The sequence below is a fragment of the Oncorhynchus mykiss genome, chromosome 24, assembly GCF_057628025.1.
Source record: "Oncorhynchus mykiss isolate SJ-2025 chromosome 24, ASM5762802v1, whole genome shotgun sequence".
NCBI lineage: Eukaryota > Metazoa > Chordata > Actinopteri > Salmoniformes > Salmonidae > Oncorhynchus > Oncorhynchus mykiss.
Genome location: NC_143045.1, coordinates 18667903 through 18685085, shown reverse-complemented (window position 1 = coordinate 18685085; position 17183 = coordinate 18667903). Strand labels below are relative to the sequence as shown.

At 42.8% G+C, this 17183-nt stretch overlaps 1 protein-coding gene across 1 annotated transcript; it reads right to left on the bottom strand.

The window, feature by feature from the left end:
- Nucleotides 1-1372: 1372 nt before the first annotated feature.
- LOC110503360 (purine phosphoribosyltransferase family protein) lies at nt 1373-17125 on the bottom strand. Its single transcript, XM_021581721.3, has 4 exons — nt 17029-17125; nt 4239-4385; nt 3522-3617; nt 1373-3347 (listed from the first exon to the last, which is right to left on the bottom strand). The coding sequence occupies exons 1-4, from the start codon at nt 17123-17125 to the stop codon at nt 3253-3255; spliced, it is 435 nt and encodes a 144-aa protein (XP_021437396.3). The 3' UTR covers nt 1373-3252.
- Nucleotides 17126-17183: the final 58 nt, after the last annotated feature.

The following is a 17183-nucleotide window of genomic DNA, read 5'->3' as shown; positions in this document are numbered from 1 at the left end:
AGTCAGTTCAGAACGGCAGGGTAGCCTAGTGGTTAGAGCGGTGGACTAGTAACCGTTCTGCCCCTGAACATGCAGTTAACCCACTGTTCCTGGGCTGTCATTGAAAATAAGAATTTGTTCTTAAATGACTTGCATAGTTATATAAAGGTTAAATAAAAATAACACATTCTTATTACAGGGGCTGGGATTAAAAAAATATATGAAATAATAGGTAAACAGTATATATAGGACAAAACACACAACACCACATATAGAGAGACCTAAGACAACAACATAGCTAGGCAGCAACACATGACAACACAACATGGCAGCAGCACAACATGGTAGCAGCACAAAACATGATACAAACATTATTGGGCACAGACAACAGCACAAGGGGCAAGAAGGTAGAGAGAACAATTCATCACGTAAAGCAGCTACAACTGTCAGTAAGAGTGTCCATGATTGAGTCTTTAAATAACGAGATTGAGATAAAACTGTCCAGTTTGAGTGTTTGCAGCTCGTTCCAGTCACTAGCTGCAGTGAACTGAAAAGAGGAGCGACCCAGGGATGCGTGTTCTTTTATAATGTCTGCTTCCATCTCACACTCTCAAACACATAGATCCTATGAACACAGCTCACTTTTCAGCTCACACTCTCAAACACATAGATCCCCTGAACGCAGCTCACTATCCAGATCCCAATCACCTGAATTCTGATCACCTGTTCACACACCTGTATGTCATTTACACACACTATTTAGTTTAGTTCATTGCACCCCATCATTGTGAGATATTGTTTGATTTTGTCCACAGTCTAGTCGGAGTGCTGTTTATGGACATATTAGTCCTCCCGTGTGTTGTAGTTTTTGGCTGTCCTCACTAACAACGTTTTTGCCTATTCTCTGCCTATACTTTTGCCTATCATATTTCCTGTCATCAACCTCTTGCCTGATCTCCCGGACTATGTTATTAGCCTTTCCCCTGCCTGTACTGTTACCTTTTTGGATTCCCTGTGTTTGACCTTCCCTGGATCATGGTACCTGCCTTCTCCTGTCGTCCTTTATTAAACAAGCACCTGCTGTGCCCTGCGCTTGAAACCAGCACTCTGTCTCCCATCATACTCATTACACCTGTAACAGAATGTGACTGACAGAATGGTTGTTGTATGTGGAGGAAGAGGGCTGCAGTAGATGTCACAGATAGGGGGGAGCGAGGCCTAAGAGGGTTTTATAAATAAGCATCAACCAGTGGTCTTGCGACGGGAATGCAGAGATGACCAGTTTACAGGAGTTTAGAGTGCAGTGATGTGTCCTATAAGGAGCATTGGTGTCAAATCTGCATTGATTGCATACTGTATGTTAATAAACTCAGCAAAAAAAGGAAACGTCCTCTCACTGTCAACTGCATTTATTTTCAGCAAACGTAACATGTGTAAATATTTGTTTGAACGTAAGATTCAACAACTGAGACATAAACTGAACAAGTTCCACAGACATGTGGCTAACAGAAATTTAATAATGTGTCCCTGAAAAAAGGGGGGGGTCAAACTCAAAGTAACAGTCAGTATCTGGTGTGGCCACCAGCTGCATTAAGTACTGCAGTGCATTTCCTCCTAATGGACTGCACCAGATTTGCCAGTTCTTGCTGTGAGATGTTACCATACTCTTCTACCAAGGCACCTGCAAGTTCCTGGACATTTCTTGGGGGAAGGGCCCTAGCCCTCACCCTCCGATCCAACAGATCCCAGACGTGCTCAATGGGATTGAGATCTGGGCTCTTTGCTGGCCATAGCAGAACACTGACATTCCTGTCTTGCAGGAAATGACACGCAGAATGAGCAGTATGGCTGATGGCATTGTCATGCTGACAACAAGCTCAGTCCGATGATGCTGTGACACACTGCCCCAGACCATGACGGACCCTCCACCTCCAAATCGATCCCGCTCCAGAGTACAGGCCTCGGTGTAACGCTCATTCCTTCGACGATAAATGTGAATCCGACCATCAGTGAAGAGCACTTTTTGCCAGTCCTGTCTGGTCCAGCGATGGTGGGTTCGTGCCTATAGGTGACGTTGTTGCCGCTGATGTCTGGTGAGGACCTGCCTTACAACAGGCCTACAAGCCCTCAGTCTTAGCGACCGTTCCACAGGTGCATGTTCATTAATTGTTTATGATTCATTGAACATGGGAAACAGTGTTTAAACCGTTTACAATGAAGATCTGTGAAGTTATTTGGATTTTTACGAAAGACATGCTCCTGAAAAGGGACGTTTTTTTTGTTGTTGCTGAGTGTACTTGATGGAAGCACCTTTGGCAGCTATTACAGATGTAAATCATTTTTAATAAGATTCTACCAACCTTACACAACTATTAGGGTAACATACTGTATATCCATTGTTTTTGTCAAAATTGCTCAAGCTCAGTACATTTGGTTGGGAATCATTGATGGACAGCAATATTCAAACATTGCCTTGTTTTTCTTTAAACAGATTTAAGTCAGGACTGAGACTGGACTATTTAGAAACAGTCAACACTTCCTGGAAGGCCATTCTGTACATATTTGGCATTACATTTTGGGTAATTTTTTTAATCCCAGGGTTAGGTTTTCAGAAGACTGAGGTAATGTAATGGGCTATGCTTACATTACATTTAAAAAAAAAATCCTAACAAACTATCACGCCCTGACCTTAGAGATCCTTTTTATGTCTCTATTTTGGTTTGGTCAGGGCGTGAGTTGGGGTGGGAATTCTATGTTCTTTTTCTATGTGTTTCTATTTATGTGTGTTTGGCCGGGTGTGGATCTCAATCAGAGGCAGCTGTCTATCGTTGTCTCTGATTGAGAACCATAGTTAGGTAGCTTTTTCCCACTGGGTTTTTGTGGGTAGTTGCTTTCTGTTTTTGTTTCTGCACCAGACAGAATTGTTTCGGTTGTGTTCAGTGTTCAGTTCAACTAATAAAAGATGAACATGTACCACGCTGCACCTTGGTCCTCACCTTCTTCCACCAACGGCCGTTACAGAACTACCCACCACCAAAGGACCAAGCAGCGTGGAAAAGAGGACTGGACATGGGAGGACATTCTAGACGGTAAGGGATCATACACATGGGAGGAGATCCAGGCTGGAAGGGATCGCCTCCCATGGGAACAGCCAGGAGAGCGGAGGCAGCAGGAAAAGGGAACCGGCGATACGAGGGAACACTGCTGGCAAGGAAGCCCGAGAGGCAGCTGCCCCCCAAAAAATGTTGGGGGCACACAGGAAGTGTGGCAGAGTCAGGTTGGAGACCTGAGCCATCTCCCCGTGCTTACCGTGGCGATCATGGGACTGGTCACTCCCTCGCTCTTCTCAATGGCCACAGCAGCAACACCTGCAAATATGCATTACTTTTACTTGATAATAATTAAGGTAGAAGAAAACTTTGAAGTATACCGTTGTGATTAAAGTATGTATTTTTTGCACTTCTCAGTGGTACAACAAGTTACATCAAGTCTAGCCTACCTACAATGAGACACATTGTCTGGCACTGTGATTACACACTGACCTACAACAGTCGCTCCCTGCGGCTCCACCAGTTTTATAGCAGCCTTCATGGTTCCTCCGGTCTCTATCCACTGGTCCACTATCAGCACCTGGAGCCCTGAAGCACAGAGACAGACCAACTAGTGGTTGTGGTTGTGTCCCAAATGGCACCCTATTCCCTACATAGTGCATTACTAGCTCTATGGGCACTGGTCAAAATAAGGGAATAGTGTGCCATTTGGGATCTACACCGCATTTCTATTCAAACTCCTAACTCACAGTATGCACACTGGCAGTCCTACTGAGATACAGTACAAAACACATTCAGATAATCACCTTGAAGGGCAAATGTTTCCTTAAATATTTGCTATACAGAGTAGGGCCCTTGGTTCCTGCACCAACACTAGAGGGCATTATGTCACAGGAAATAAGAGTGGTTATGTCTGGAGGGAATGAGGCCATGGTTGCATTCATTGAAACAAATACAAAGTCAGAGCCAAAACAGGCCATACTGCCTCTTTTCTTGTGGGTTCATTGAGCTTGTCTATCACACTGTATGTTGTCCATTGCTACATTCATGTTAATGAGTATGTCTCTTTAGCCTTCACCTCAAGATTCTACAAACAAGGCAGGACTCTTGAAACCTTAGACGAGTAGTGTCCGTTCATTGGCCATAGACTCAAAATTGTGACTTATTCACCAAGGAAAGCTATCCTGTCAGACTGTGATGGTGACTCACCTGGCCTTAACACATCCAGGCGAACCTCCACCATCTTCTCTCTGTCTGAGTAGTCACTGTACTCTTGGCTCTGGGTTTGTATGCGCAGGTGTCCTGCTTTGCAGATAGCCAGAAAGCCCTTTCCAAGGGTGGTGGCCACAGCCGATCCTGAAAACCACCAAGATAAAAATGACATCTTAGAAACAGCACAGATACACTGTTATTGTATTGATGAGATTGTGAGTTCATTTCACCAATCAATTTTCTCTCAGAAGAAATTGAAGTGATTGAAGTGACAGCAGCATTCCACATAGATCAATGCATACAGATCCATTTCACACATACTGTGATTGATTTAGCAAGGCTTTTATTTTGAATTGCATGGTGTGATATCGTACTCTTAAAGTGTGTCCTTGGTGACGCAATTCTCCAAGCAGGACCTATGTGTACTACCCCTAAATTAAGTGTCATTGCCAAGGGGGTTAGGTTTCCTGCCCTTTCAGTGGAGCTTGCTGGATATGAAATAAAATGAGTATCAAGTAAGTAGCATAGAGCCACACTTCAGCAACAACACATGAGCAGATTGGTTGAGATTGCGTGTTTTCCTAAAACAAGAAGAAGTGGCTCCAGTGGGTACACGATCACCAACACTGGACAATTTGAGGAGTGGAAAAACATTACCTGGTCTGACAAATCACGGTTCCTGTTGCACCATGCTGATGACAGTCAGCATTTAGCATAAGCAGCATGAATCCATGGACCCATCCTGGCTGGTACAAGCTGGTGGCGGTGGTGTAATGGTGTGGGGAATGTTTCCCTGGTACACGTTAGATCCCTTGATACCAATTGAGCAAAAAACGTTTCCGACACCTTGTAGCATCCACGCCCTGAAGAGGGGGGGGGGGGGGGGGGGGGGGGTACTGTATGATACAATATGATTTTTCTGTTATATCTTACATTTGTACCCCAGGTAATCTTAGGTTTCATTACATACAGTCGGGAGGAACTACTGAATATAAGAGCAACGTCAACTCACCATCATTACGACCAGGAATATGACTTTCCCGAAGCAGATTCTGTGTTCTGCCTTTCACCCAGGACAACGGATCGGATCCCAGCCGGCGACCCAAAACAACGACGTCGTAAAAGGGGCAAACGAAGCGGCCTTCTGGTCAGGCTCTGGAGACGGGCACATCGTGCACCACTCCCTAGCATACTACTCGCCAATGTCCAGTCTCTTGAGAACAAGGTAGACGAAATCCGAGCAAGGGTTGCCTTCCAGAGAGACATCAGAGACTGTAACGTTCTTTGCTTCACAGAAACATAGCTCACTCGAGAGACTCTATCGGAGTCGGTGCGGCCAGCTGGTTTCTTCACGCATTGCGCCGACAGAAATAAGCATCTATCTGGTAAGAAGAGGGGCGGGGGGGTATGCCTTATGATTAACGAGACGTGGTGTGATCATAAAAAGCATACAGGAACTCAAGTCCTTCTGTTCACCTGACTTAGAATTCCTCACAATCAAATGTCGACCGCATTATCTACCAAGGGAATTCTCTTCGATTATAATCACAGCCGTATATATTACCCCCCAAGCAGACACATCGATGGCCCTGAAAAAACTTTATTTGACTGTATGTAAACTGGAAACCACATATCCTAAGGCTGCATTCATTGTAGCTGGGGATTTTAACAAGGCTAATCTGAAAACAAGACTCCCTAAATTCTATCAGCATATCGATTGCGCAACCAGGGCTGGTAAAACCCTGGATCATTGTTATTCTAACTTCCGCAACGCATATAAGGCCCTCCCCCGCCCTCCCTTTGGAAAAGCTGACCACGACTCCATTTGGTTGCTTCCAGCCTACAGACAGAGACTAAAACAAGAAGCTCCCACGCTCAGGTCTGTTCAACGCTGGTCCAACCAATCTGATTCCACGCTTCAAGACTGCTTCGATCACGTGGATTGGGATATGTTCCGCATTGCGTCCAACAACAACATTGACAAATACGCTGATTCGGTGAGGGAGTTCATTAGAAAGTGCATTGACAATGTTATACCCACAGCAACGATTAAAACATTCCCAAACCAGAAACCGTGGATTGATGGCAGCATTCGCGAAAAACTGAAAGCGCGAACCACTGCTTTTAACCAGGGCAAGCTGACCGGAAACATGACCAAATACAAACAATGTACCTTTTTTCTCCGCAAGGCAATCAAACAAGCTAAGCGTCAGTATAGAGACCAAGTAGAGTCGCAATTCAACGGCTCAGACACAAAAGGTACAGTGCATTGCGAAAGTTTTCGGCCCCCTTGAACTTTGCAACCTTTTGCCACATTTCAGGCTTCAAACATAAAGATATAAAACTGTATTTTTTTGTGAAGAATCAACAACAAGTGCGACACGATCATGAAGTGGAACGACATTTATTGGATATTTCAAACTTTTTTAACAAATCAAAAACTGAAAAATTGGGCGTGCAAAATTATTCAGCCCCTTTACTTTCAGTGCAGCAAACTCTCTCCAGAAGTTCAGTGAGGATCTCTGAATGATCCAATGTTGACCTAAATGACTAATGATGATGAATACAATCCACCTGTGTGTAATCAAGTCTCCGTATAAATGCACCTGCACCTGTGCAAGCGATAATATTGAAATGGAAGGAGTATCAGACCACTGAAAATCTACCAAGACCTGGCCGTCCCTCTAAATGTTCAGCTCATTCAAGGAGAAGACTGATCAGAGATGCAGCCAAGAGGCCCATGATCACTCTGGATGAACTGTAGAGATCTACAGCTGAGGTGGGAGACTCTGTCCATAGGACAACAATCAGTCGTATATTGCACAAATCTGGCCTTTATGGAAGAGTGGCAAGAAGAAAGCCATTTCTTAAAGATATCCATAAAAAGTGTTGTTTAAAGTTTGCCACAAGCCACCTGGGAGACACACCAAACATGTGGAAGAAGGTGCTCTGGTCAGATGAAACCAAAATTGAACTTTTTGGCAACAATGCAAAACGTTATGTTTGGCGTAAAAGCAACACAGCTGAACTCACCATCCCCACTGTCAAACATGGTGGTGGCAGCATCATGGTTTGGGCCTGCTTTTCTTCAGCAGGGACAGGGAAGATGGTTAAAATTGATGGGAAGATGGATGGAGCCAAATACAGGACCATTCTGGAAGAAAACCTGATGGAGTCTGCAAAAGACCTGAGACTGGGACGGAGATTTGTCTTCCAACAAGACAATGATCCAAAACATAAAGCAAAATCTACAATGGAATGGTTCAAAAATAAACATATCCAGGTGTTAGAATGGCCAAGTCAAAGTCCAGACCTGAATCCAATCGAGAATCTGTGGAAAGAACTGAAAACTGCTGTTCACAAATGCTCTCCATCCAACCTCACTGAGCTCGAGCTGTTTTGCAAGGAGGAATGGGAAAAAATTTCAGTCTCTCGATGTGCAAAACTGATAGAGACATACCCCAAGCGACTTACAGCTGTAATCGCAGCAAAAGGTGGCGCTACAAAGTATTAACTTAAGGGGGCTGAATAATTTTGCACGCCCAATTTGTCAGTTTTTGATTTGTTAAAAAAGTTTGAAATATCCAATAAATGTCGTTCCACTTCATGATTGTGTCCCACTTGTTGTTGATTCTTCACAAAAAAATACAGTTTTATATCTTTATGTTTGAAGCCTGAAATGTGGCAAAAGGTTGCAAAGTTCAAGGGGGCCGAATACTTTCGCAAGGCACTGTATATGGCAGGATCTACAGTCAATCACGGATTACAAAAAGAAAATCAGCCCCGTCGCGGACCAGGACGTCTTGCTCCCAGACAGACTAAATAACTTTTTTGCTCGCTTTGAGGACAATACAGTGCCACTGACACAGCCGCTACCAAAACCTGCGGACTCTCCTTCACTGCAGCCGACGTGAGTAAAACATTTAAACGTGTTAACCCTCACAAGGCTGCAGGCCCAGACGGCATCACCAGGCGCGTCCTCAGAGCATGCGCAGACCAGCTGGCTGGTGTGTTTACGGACATATTCAATCAATACTTATCCCAGTCTGCTGTTTCTACATGCTTCAAGAGGGCCACCATTAATCCTGTTCCCAAGAAAGCTAAGGTAACTGAGCTAAACGACTATCGCCCCGTAGCACTCACTTCAGTCATCATGAAGTGCTTTGAGAGACTGGTCAAGGAACATATCACCTCCACCCTACCTGACACCCTAGACCCACTCCAACTTGCTGACCGCCCCAATAGGTCCACAGACGACGCAATCGCAATCGCAACCACACTGCACACTGCCCTAACCCATCTGGACCAGAGGAATAACTATGTGAGAATGCTGTTCATCGACTACAGCTCAGCATTTAACACCATAGTATACCCTCCAAACTCGTCATCAAGCTCGAGGCCCTGGGTCTCGACCCCGCCCTGTACAACTGGGGGGTACTGGACTTCCTGACGGGCCGCCCCCAGGTGGTGAAGGTAGGTAACAACATCTCCACCCCGCTGATCCTCAACGCTGGGGCCCCACAAGGGTGCTTTCTGAGCCCTCTCCTGTACTCCCTGTTCACCCACGACTGCGTGGCTTGTCACCAAAAGCACTCACAAACTTCTACAGATGCACAATCGAGAGCGTCCTGTCGGGCTGTATCACTGCCTGGTACGGCAACTGCTCCGCCCACAACCGTAAGGCTCTCCAGAGGGTAGTGAGGTCTGCACAACGCATCACCGAGGGCAAACTACCTGCCCTCCAGGACACCTACACCACCCGATGTCACAGGAAGGCCATAAAGATCATCAAGGACAACAACCACCCGAGCCAATGCCTGTTTACCCCGCTATCATCCAGAAGGCGAGGTCAGTACAGGTGCATCAAAGCAGGGACCTAGAGACTGAAAAACAGCTTCTATCTCAAGGCCATCAGACTGTTAAACAGACACCACTAACATTGAGTGGCTGCTGCCAACATACTGACTCAACTCCAGCCACTTTAATAATGGAAATTGATGGAAATTGATGGAAAAAAATGTATCACTAGCCACTTTAAACAATGCCACATAATATAATGTTTACATACCCTACATTACTCATCTCAAATGTATATGCATATATTGTACTCTATATCATCTACTGCATCTTTATGTAATACATGTATCACTAGCCACTTTAAACTATGCCACTTTGTTTACATACCCTACATTACTCATCTCGTATGAAAATACTGTACTCGATACCATCTACTGCATTTTGCCTATGCCGTTCTGTACCATCACTCATTCATATATCTTTATGTACATATTCTTTATCCCTTTACACTTGTGTGTATAAGGTAGTAGTTGTGGAATTGTTAGGTTAGATTACTCGTTGGTTATTACTGCATTGTCAGAACTAGAAGCACAAGCATTTCGCTACACTCGCATTAACATCTGCTAACCATGTGTATGTGACAAATAAAATGTGATTTGATTTGATACTCTATGGGTGTCCCTAATAAACTGGCTGATGAGTGTATAGTTGTTGCATAAGTATTCACCCCTTTGTTTAGGCAAATCTAAATTAGTTCAGGAGTAACATTTGGCTTGACAAATCACATAATAAGTTACAGGGACTCACTCTGTGTGAAATAATATAGACATATATATAACAAAACATAAAAAAAATGTTTACCCCTTTTGCTCCTCAATTTTATGATATCCAATTGGTTGTTACCATCTTGTCCCATCGCTGCAACACCACTATGGACTCCGGAGAGGCGAAGGTCGAGGGCCATGTGTCCTCTGAAACATGACCCTACAGTAGCAAGCCACACTGCCTCTTGACACAATGCTTGCTTAACCCAGACGCCAGCCGGACCAATGTCTCAGAGGAAACACCTTCCAACTGGTGACCGAAATCAGCTTGCAGGCTCCTGGCCCGCCACAAGGAGTAGCTAGAGTTGGATGGGACAAGGAAAATCTCAGCCGGCCAAACCCTCCCCTAACCCGGATGATGCTGGGCCAATTATGCGCCGCCTCATGGGTTTCCCGGTCATGGTCGGCTATGACACAGCCTGGGATCAAACCCGGGTCTGTAGTGATGCCTCACGCACGGTGCCTTAGACCGCTGCGCTACTCGGGATGTGAAATAATAGGGGTTGACATGATTTATGAATGGCTACCCCTTCCTATGCCCCCCATACATTTTATCTGTAAGGTTCCTCAGTGAAGTATTGCATTTCAAACACAGATTAAACTACAAAGACCAGGGAGCTTTTCTAAAGCCTCATAAAGAAGGGCAGTGATTGGTGGATGGTTATCAATAACAAATCATACATTGAATATATCTTTAAGCGTGGTCAAGTTAATAATTATGCTGTTGATTTATGTATTAAACCACCCAGACATCAAAAAGACAGTCGTCATTCTGAACTAAGCTGCAGGACAGGAAAGAAAAATGCTCAGGGATGTCACTCTGAGGTCATTGGTAATTTTAAAACAGTTATAGAGTTCAATGGCTGTGATGTGAGAAAACTGAGGATAGATCAACAACAACATTGTAGTGACTCCACAATAATGACCTAAATTACAGAGTTAAAAATAAGAATACAATTTTACAGAATAAAAATATTCAACAATCCTGTGCATATACAACAAGGCACTAAAGTAATACTTCAAAAAACACCGAAAAGGAATACACTTTTTGGCCTAAATGCAAAGCCTTGTGTTTGTGGCAAACGCAACACATGACTAAGTAACTGCCTCCTTATGTTAAAGCATGGCAGGGGCTGCATCATGGTATGGGTATGCTTGAAATCAGCAAGGACTGGCTAGTTGTTCAGGGTAAAAAGAAACAGGATGGAGCTAAGCACAGGCAAAATCCTAGAGGAAAACCTGCTTCAGTCTGCTTTATACCAGACTCTGGGAGAGGAATTTACCTTTCAGCAGGACAATAAATTACAACACAAGGCCAAATCAACAATGGAGTTGCTTACCAAGAAGACAGTGTTTCTGAGTGTCCAAGTTACAGTTGTGATTTAAATCTAATTGAAAATCTATGGCAGGATTTGACAATTGCTGTCTAGCCATGATCCGCAACACCTTGACTGAGCTAGAATTTTAAAAATAATAATGAGTTGCACAATGCAGGTGTGCAAAGAAGACTTGCATCTGTAATCACTACCAACGGGGTTTCTAACATGTATTGACTCAGGGGGGTTAATACTTATCTAATCAAGGTATACAGTATTAGTGTTATATTTTTCATTAATCTTTAGAAAATGTTCAAATATTTCTTCCACTTTGATATGACAGAATGTTTTGGCTAGATCATTGACAAAAAATGGACAAATCCATCTTAAATCCCACTTTGTAACACAATGAAATGTAAAGAAATCCAAGGAGGGTGAATACTTAGGATACCCACTGTATTGTTCAGTTACCACATCATCTTTTAATCCCTCTTGAAAGGCAAAAGTACTCTCCTGGGGAATACATCCCAAGAATTTGTTGACCCAGAAATGAGAAATACAACTGCTAAAAGCCACTCAACACTCACTCTCACCTTCTTTGGACAAATGGACCAGGAAATTAAAGGTATATCACTAGTACCTGGGAATTACAGTAGAGTCTTGATGGGTCCAACCAGGCAAAAGTTGGTCCTTTGGTGTTTGGTGCCATTAGGGAAAGGTACCAGCCTTTCCCCCTGTCTGTTGGAACAGCCAACGCGTCCATTTGTAGTAACAGTCCACACAGTTAAAGAGGCAGAGGAGCCTGGGCTGTGAATCTGTCTGCTGACCTGGCCACCCATATCAGGTTCCAGGGAGTGTGCCAATGTGTAGACCATGCCACAGAGTACATACTAACATGGAGGCCTTACAGAGCTCTACTCATTATCATTAGCGCTAGACCCTGATATTGTTAATGCAACCTGAATGAAAAGTCCTAATCCAGTTTAAATCAATGTCAAGACACATTTTAGATTGCAGAATCAATATTCACATGTAGTCTCCTTAGTTAAATGAAATACACAATTGGAGCAAAAGTTAACAAGATTGGTTAAAATGAAAATATAATCTTTATTGCAATAATATGGTGTATTCCGCTCAATTAGCACAGAAGACTACTCTAAAATATGGCTAAGATATTTGAAAGTTAGCTTTTTTGTAATGATAAAACAAAAAACAAAAATTATTCAATAGTTCTAATGCTATAATGTTGTTAAAAGTTAACAAATGTTTCAAACAGCTTTAATCATTAATATTTAAATAGACTTACAACGCTGTCTTGTGGTGGATATGTGAAGATACTGTGCGTACAAATAACTTTGGTGAATCCCAAACATAGATAAGGATAGAAGCCTTTAGTGGCCAAAAGGCAGTTTTGGCATGGGAAGCGCCATTGGCTTCCACCATACTTCCACCATTTTAATGTAATCAAAGTAGTCAACTGGGTGGGGATTCCTATGGGTTGTGGCTCTGCCCATGCTGTCACATATGCTATAATAGCACAGATATAAAGATGAGTCTTCTATCTATCTCTATGATCCCAAACCAGCCCCTCTCCCTTACCAACTCGCTTGGAGGGTCCTACGTTGTCATGTGTTGCTGTCAAAACTCAGAGGGTGACGCCTCGATCAGACCGACAACGTCATTGTGTTTTGGTACACCTGAAGTACAATTATTTCCAATGGAATGCTGTGTTTATCTTGCACACAGATTGTCTGTTATATTGACCAGATACTCATGTGTACGCTCTAACAACGGAAATACATTTCTTTAAAAATGGAAGGCATTCGAGACTAGGCCAAATCAGGTGGGTCCATTCTAGCCAATGAGATGGCTGATATGCATGTGAACGACAGACACAACTCTGATATAAAGTGTTTTTTCTCAAAGTTGTCAGGATGTCACGCATCCTAATTATATCAGTACACTCGTAACAACCTAAGCATTAGGAAACGTATAAGTCGAATAAGTCACACCAAGCAAATAAACCATTACATGTTTATTAACCAAATTCAACATTCTCATTGACCAACAAGGAAAACAACATTGAATCCCCAGATACTTATGATGACTTTGTGCAATTGCACCGTCCGCAATCGCAGGGCTCTCCAGAGGGTGATGCGGTCAGCCTAACGAATCACCGGGGGCACACTGCCTCCCCTCCAGGACATCTACAGCACCCGGTGTCAAAGGAATGCCAAGAAGATCATCATTTACTAGACCCATTCCATAGGACACAACGCAAATCACTGCATATAAAATATATTTTGGCTTATAGTGAAAAAAACATGATTTGTGCCCATGTAAAAGTGGGATTGGATGTACTCAGTAGGGTCTGTATAATCTATATATGGTGTTATTTCATGGGGCACTGAATAATAAGCCAGTACGAAAGAGAATTTGAGAATAAATAACTTCCAATTCAGAAATACCTGTCATTACAGTATCTGGCAATGCATGGGGGTTGTTGTGGTGGATGTGACACTATACTATGAATTTTCTCATCAATGCCCCCATTTTAGGAAACAGTCAGATGGTAGTAATTGTGGTGTTTATGTGTGCTTGTTTTCTAAAGCAGTCAATGTGAATACGCTTTGTCACAATGGCATACAAGACTATGTTTTACATTAGTTATCAGACGGGAAATGTCTTTATTCATAGAAGTTAAGGTTTTAAGCTTTAAGAATATAACAGACTCATGTTATGCATTTTAAACTGTACATAAAATACCTTTGCTGACCTTGATAGATAATCATCACAATATAACATGAAAATAATATTGTCTTTGTTATTGTTTTTGAAATATAGTTAATAGGCGTATGCCTGTACTCTACACAATAGCTTTGAACATACCAGTATTGGTGTAAACTTTCTAAAGAAATGCTGGTATAAATGATTGGTTGCAATGCTGTATAAAACAGTTATACTACACTAGAGTGAGATTTTTTTTTCGATTTTCCCAAAGTTCCAATGTCTTTGGAGGGGAACCTTACAAGATATACATCTCAGTAACAGTTAAACATCTTAGGCTTGTGTGTGGCTGCTCGGCCATAGAAATCCATTTAATGAAGCTCCTGACCAACAGTTACTGTGCTGACCTTGCTTCAAGAGGCAGCTAGGAACTCTGTAGTGAGTGTTGCAACCGAGGACAGATGATTTTTACGCACTACGCGCTTCAGCACTCGGGTGGTCCAGTTCTGTGAGCTTGTGTGGCCTACCACTTTGCGGCTGAGTCGTTGTTGCTCCTAGATGTTTCCACTTCACAATAACAGCACTTACAATTGACTAGGGCAGCTCTAGCAGGGCAGAAATGTGACAAACTGACTTGTTGGAAAGTTGGCATCCTATGACGGTGCCACATTAAAAGTCACTGAGCTCTTCAGTAAGGCCATTCTAATTCCAATGTTTGTCTATGGAGATTGCATGGCGGTGTGCTGGATTTTATACACCTGTCAGCAACAGATGTGGCTGAAATAGCCAAATCCACCAAATTGAAGGGGTGTATTTCTGTGTTTTTTATTTAGCTAGGCAAGTCAGTTAAGAACAAATTCTGATTTTCAATGACAGCCTAGGACCAGTGGGTTAACTGCCTTGTTCAGGGGCAGAACAACAGATTTTTATCTTGTCAACTCGGAGATTCGATCTTGCAACCTTTCAGTTATAAGTCCAACACTCTAACCACTACTAACCACTAACCACTATCCCTGCCGTTGGGATAGCATTTTGCTTTGGAGCCTGCAGCCTTGCTGGCTTGGTCAGAGGCTATCGAAGGGCCTAATTAGCCCATACACATGCAATAATTTTCACTCCCTCAGCTTTGGGACATTTGTGCAAATGGTGGGGGCATGTGAACAAGCAAATGGAGACCCGAAGTGCCTGAGGAAGGAGAATGGGGTAATTTGGGTCTCAGCCTAAATTCTCTTACTTATACTTTGGTTTAAGAATGTTTCATTTTCATTAACTCGAAAGTTATTAAGACTGCAAAACCACTTTTGGTGAGTGAACCAACCCTCTTTTGCGTTTTTTTATATAACAGCAACCCCTTTAACTTTATCACACACATCATAAATTGATTATGGATGGGGGAAAGAGCAATCATATAAACTGTGGGGCAATAAGGTCAAACATATACTGACAGAAGTAACATTTCAAAGAAATGTATAAAAAAAATGCATTAACTGTCAAGCAACACTCATCTTCTCTCCGTTGTGTCAAGCAGGGTTGTATTAGTGATGTCTCTGAGCTTTGATGAGGAGGCGCATCTGACTCCTCCTTGACACATCATGTCTTCATCTGGATGCTCAGGAATAGTCTGGACTTTTGGTACCTGCAATACCATGTGTAAATATACTGTAGGTCAAAACCATTGGTAGAAACGTGAAAATATGAATTAATGAAAATTGTAATGCCATAGAGATTCTATTAATCTACTAGAGCGGCTTTGTCATACACCCTCAAAGTTCTAGAATGGAGTGAAACTGGCAGCCGTATTGGTCAGGGAGATATCCAAACCAGTCTAATTGGAATGAATGGCAGTGGAGGCATAATCAAGATTTTACTAATGCAGGGAGGAAACAAGTAAGGCGTGCGATATATCAGAAAGTATGTCATATAATTATTGACACCCTAAAATATTGTCATATAATTATAAATACAGTTCATACAGGTTTTATACCAATGTTCTGTATAAATAGCCTTTATAATATACGTAAACAGGCCATAAATGTTGTTTTTTCATTCTTGGAACACTGAGTGCTACTATACATTATATTTCCAAAAGTATGTGGACACCCCTACAAATTAGTGGATTAAGCTATTTAAGCCGTTGCTGACAGGTGTATAAAATCGAGCACACAGCCATGAAATCTCCATAGACAAACATTGGCAGTAGAATGGCCTCACTGAAGAGCTCAGTGACTTTAAACTTGGCACTGTCATAGGATGTCACTTTCCAACAAGTTAGTTCGTAAAATTTCTGCCCTGCTAGAGCTGCCCCAGTCAACTGTAAGTGCTGTTATTGTGAAGTGGAAACGTCTAGGAGCAACACAAGTAGGACACACAAGCTCACAGAACAGGATCGCCGAGTGCTGAAGCGCGTAGTGCGTAAAAACCGTCTGCAACACTCACTACGGAGTTCCAAACTGCCTCTGGAAGCAACGTCAGCACAAGAACTGTTCGTCAGGAGCTTCATGAAATGGGTTTCCACGGCCGAGCAGCCTCACACAAGCCTAAGATCACCATGTGCAATGCCAAACATCGTCTGGAGTGATGTAAAGCTCGCCGCCATTGGACCCTGGAGCAGTGGAAACGCGTTCTCTGGAGGGATGAATCACGCTTCACCATCTGGCAGTCCGATGGACGAATCTGAGTTTGGCAGATGCCAGGAGAACGCTATCTGCCCCAATCGATAGTGCCAATACTCTTTTTTTGGTCATGTGGTGTGGGATACAATATCAGTACTTGTTGCATTTACAACTTGTCTAAGTCCTATCATCAACTGATTCCAGCCAGTGTATGACTGGGGGTTGACTGATTTTTGTAAATGGAATGTTGGCATATGGGCAGTTAATTTGAAAGATTTATTGAATCTTCCCTCTAAAACTGACTGGCTAGCTAGCTAACAAACGTACAGTGCAGATAAATTCTTTAAATTCATTATTTTACACAATATCACAGCACTAGCAAACCATGGTTAACTAACTCTCTGACCAAAATGGCTGGCCTTTATGGCATCATAAGGTTCATGTCCGTTCTAGTATTTTAGTAATTCCTAATTCTGTGCCTAATGCCATCTTGTCAATAATGTTCCCTCACCTGAGAAAATATCCTTTTGCATCTCCATGGACAGTCCCTTATCAATCTCAACTCCTCCTCTCTGCTCACAGCCAAAGAGTGTCCTGAAGGTACACATCCCAGTAGACTATCAGAGTATGAGAAGAAGCTGGAATTCATTAACTCATTCATAAGGG

Excerpts from the sequence above, each read along its gene's own strand:
- LOC110503360 (XM_021581721.3), bottom strand. The coding sequence starts at position 17,125 with ATGTGTACCTTCAGGACACTCTTTGGCTGTGAGCAGAGAGGAGGAGTT. Across the intron at positions 3,618-4,238 it reads CCTGGATGTGTTAAGGCCAG|GGCTCCAGGTGCTGATAGTG; the intron begins GTGAGTCACCAT and ends TCTGTGCTTCAG. Across the intron at positions 3,348-3,521 it reads GCAGGGAGCGACTGTTGTAG|GTGTTGCTGCTGTGGCCATT; the intron begins GTCAGTGTGTAA and ends GCATATTTGCAG.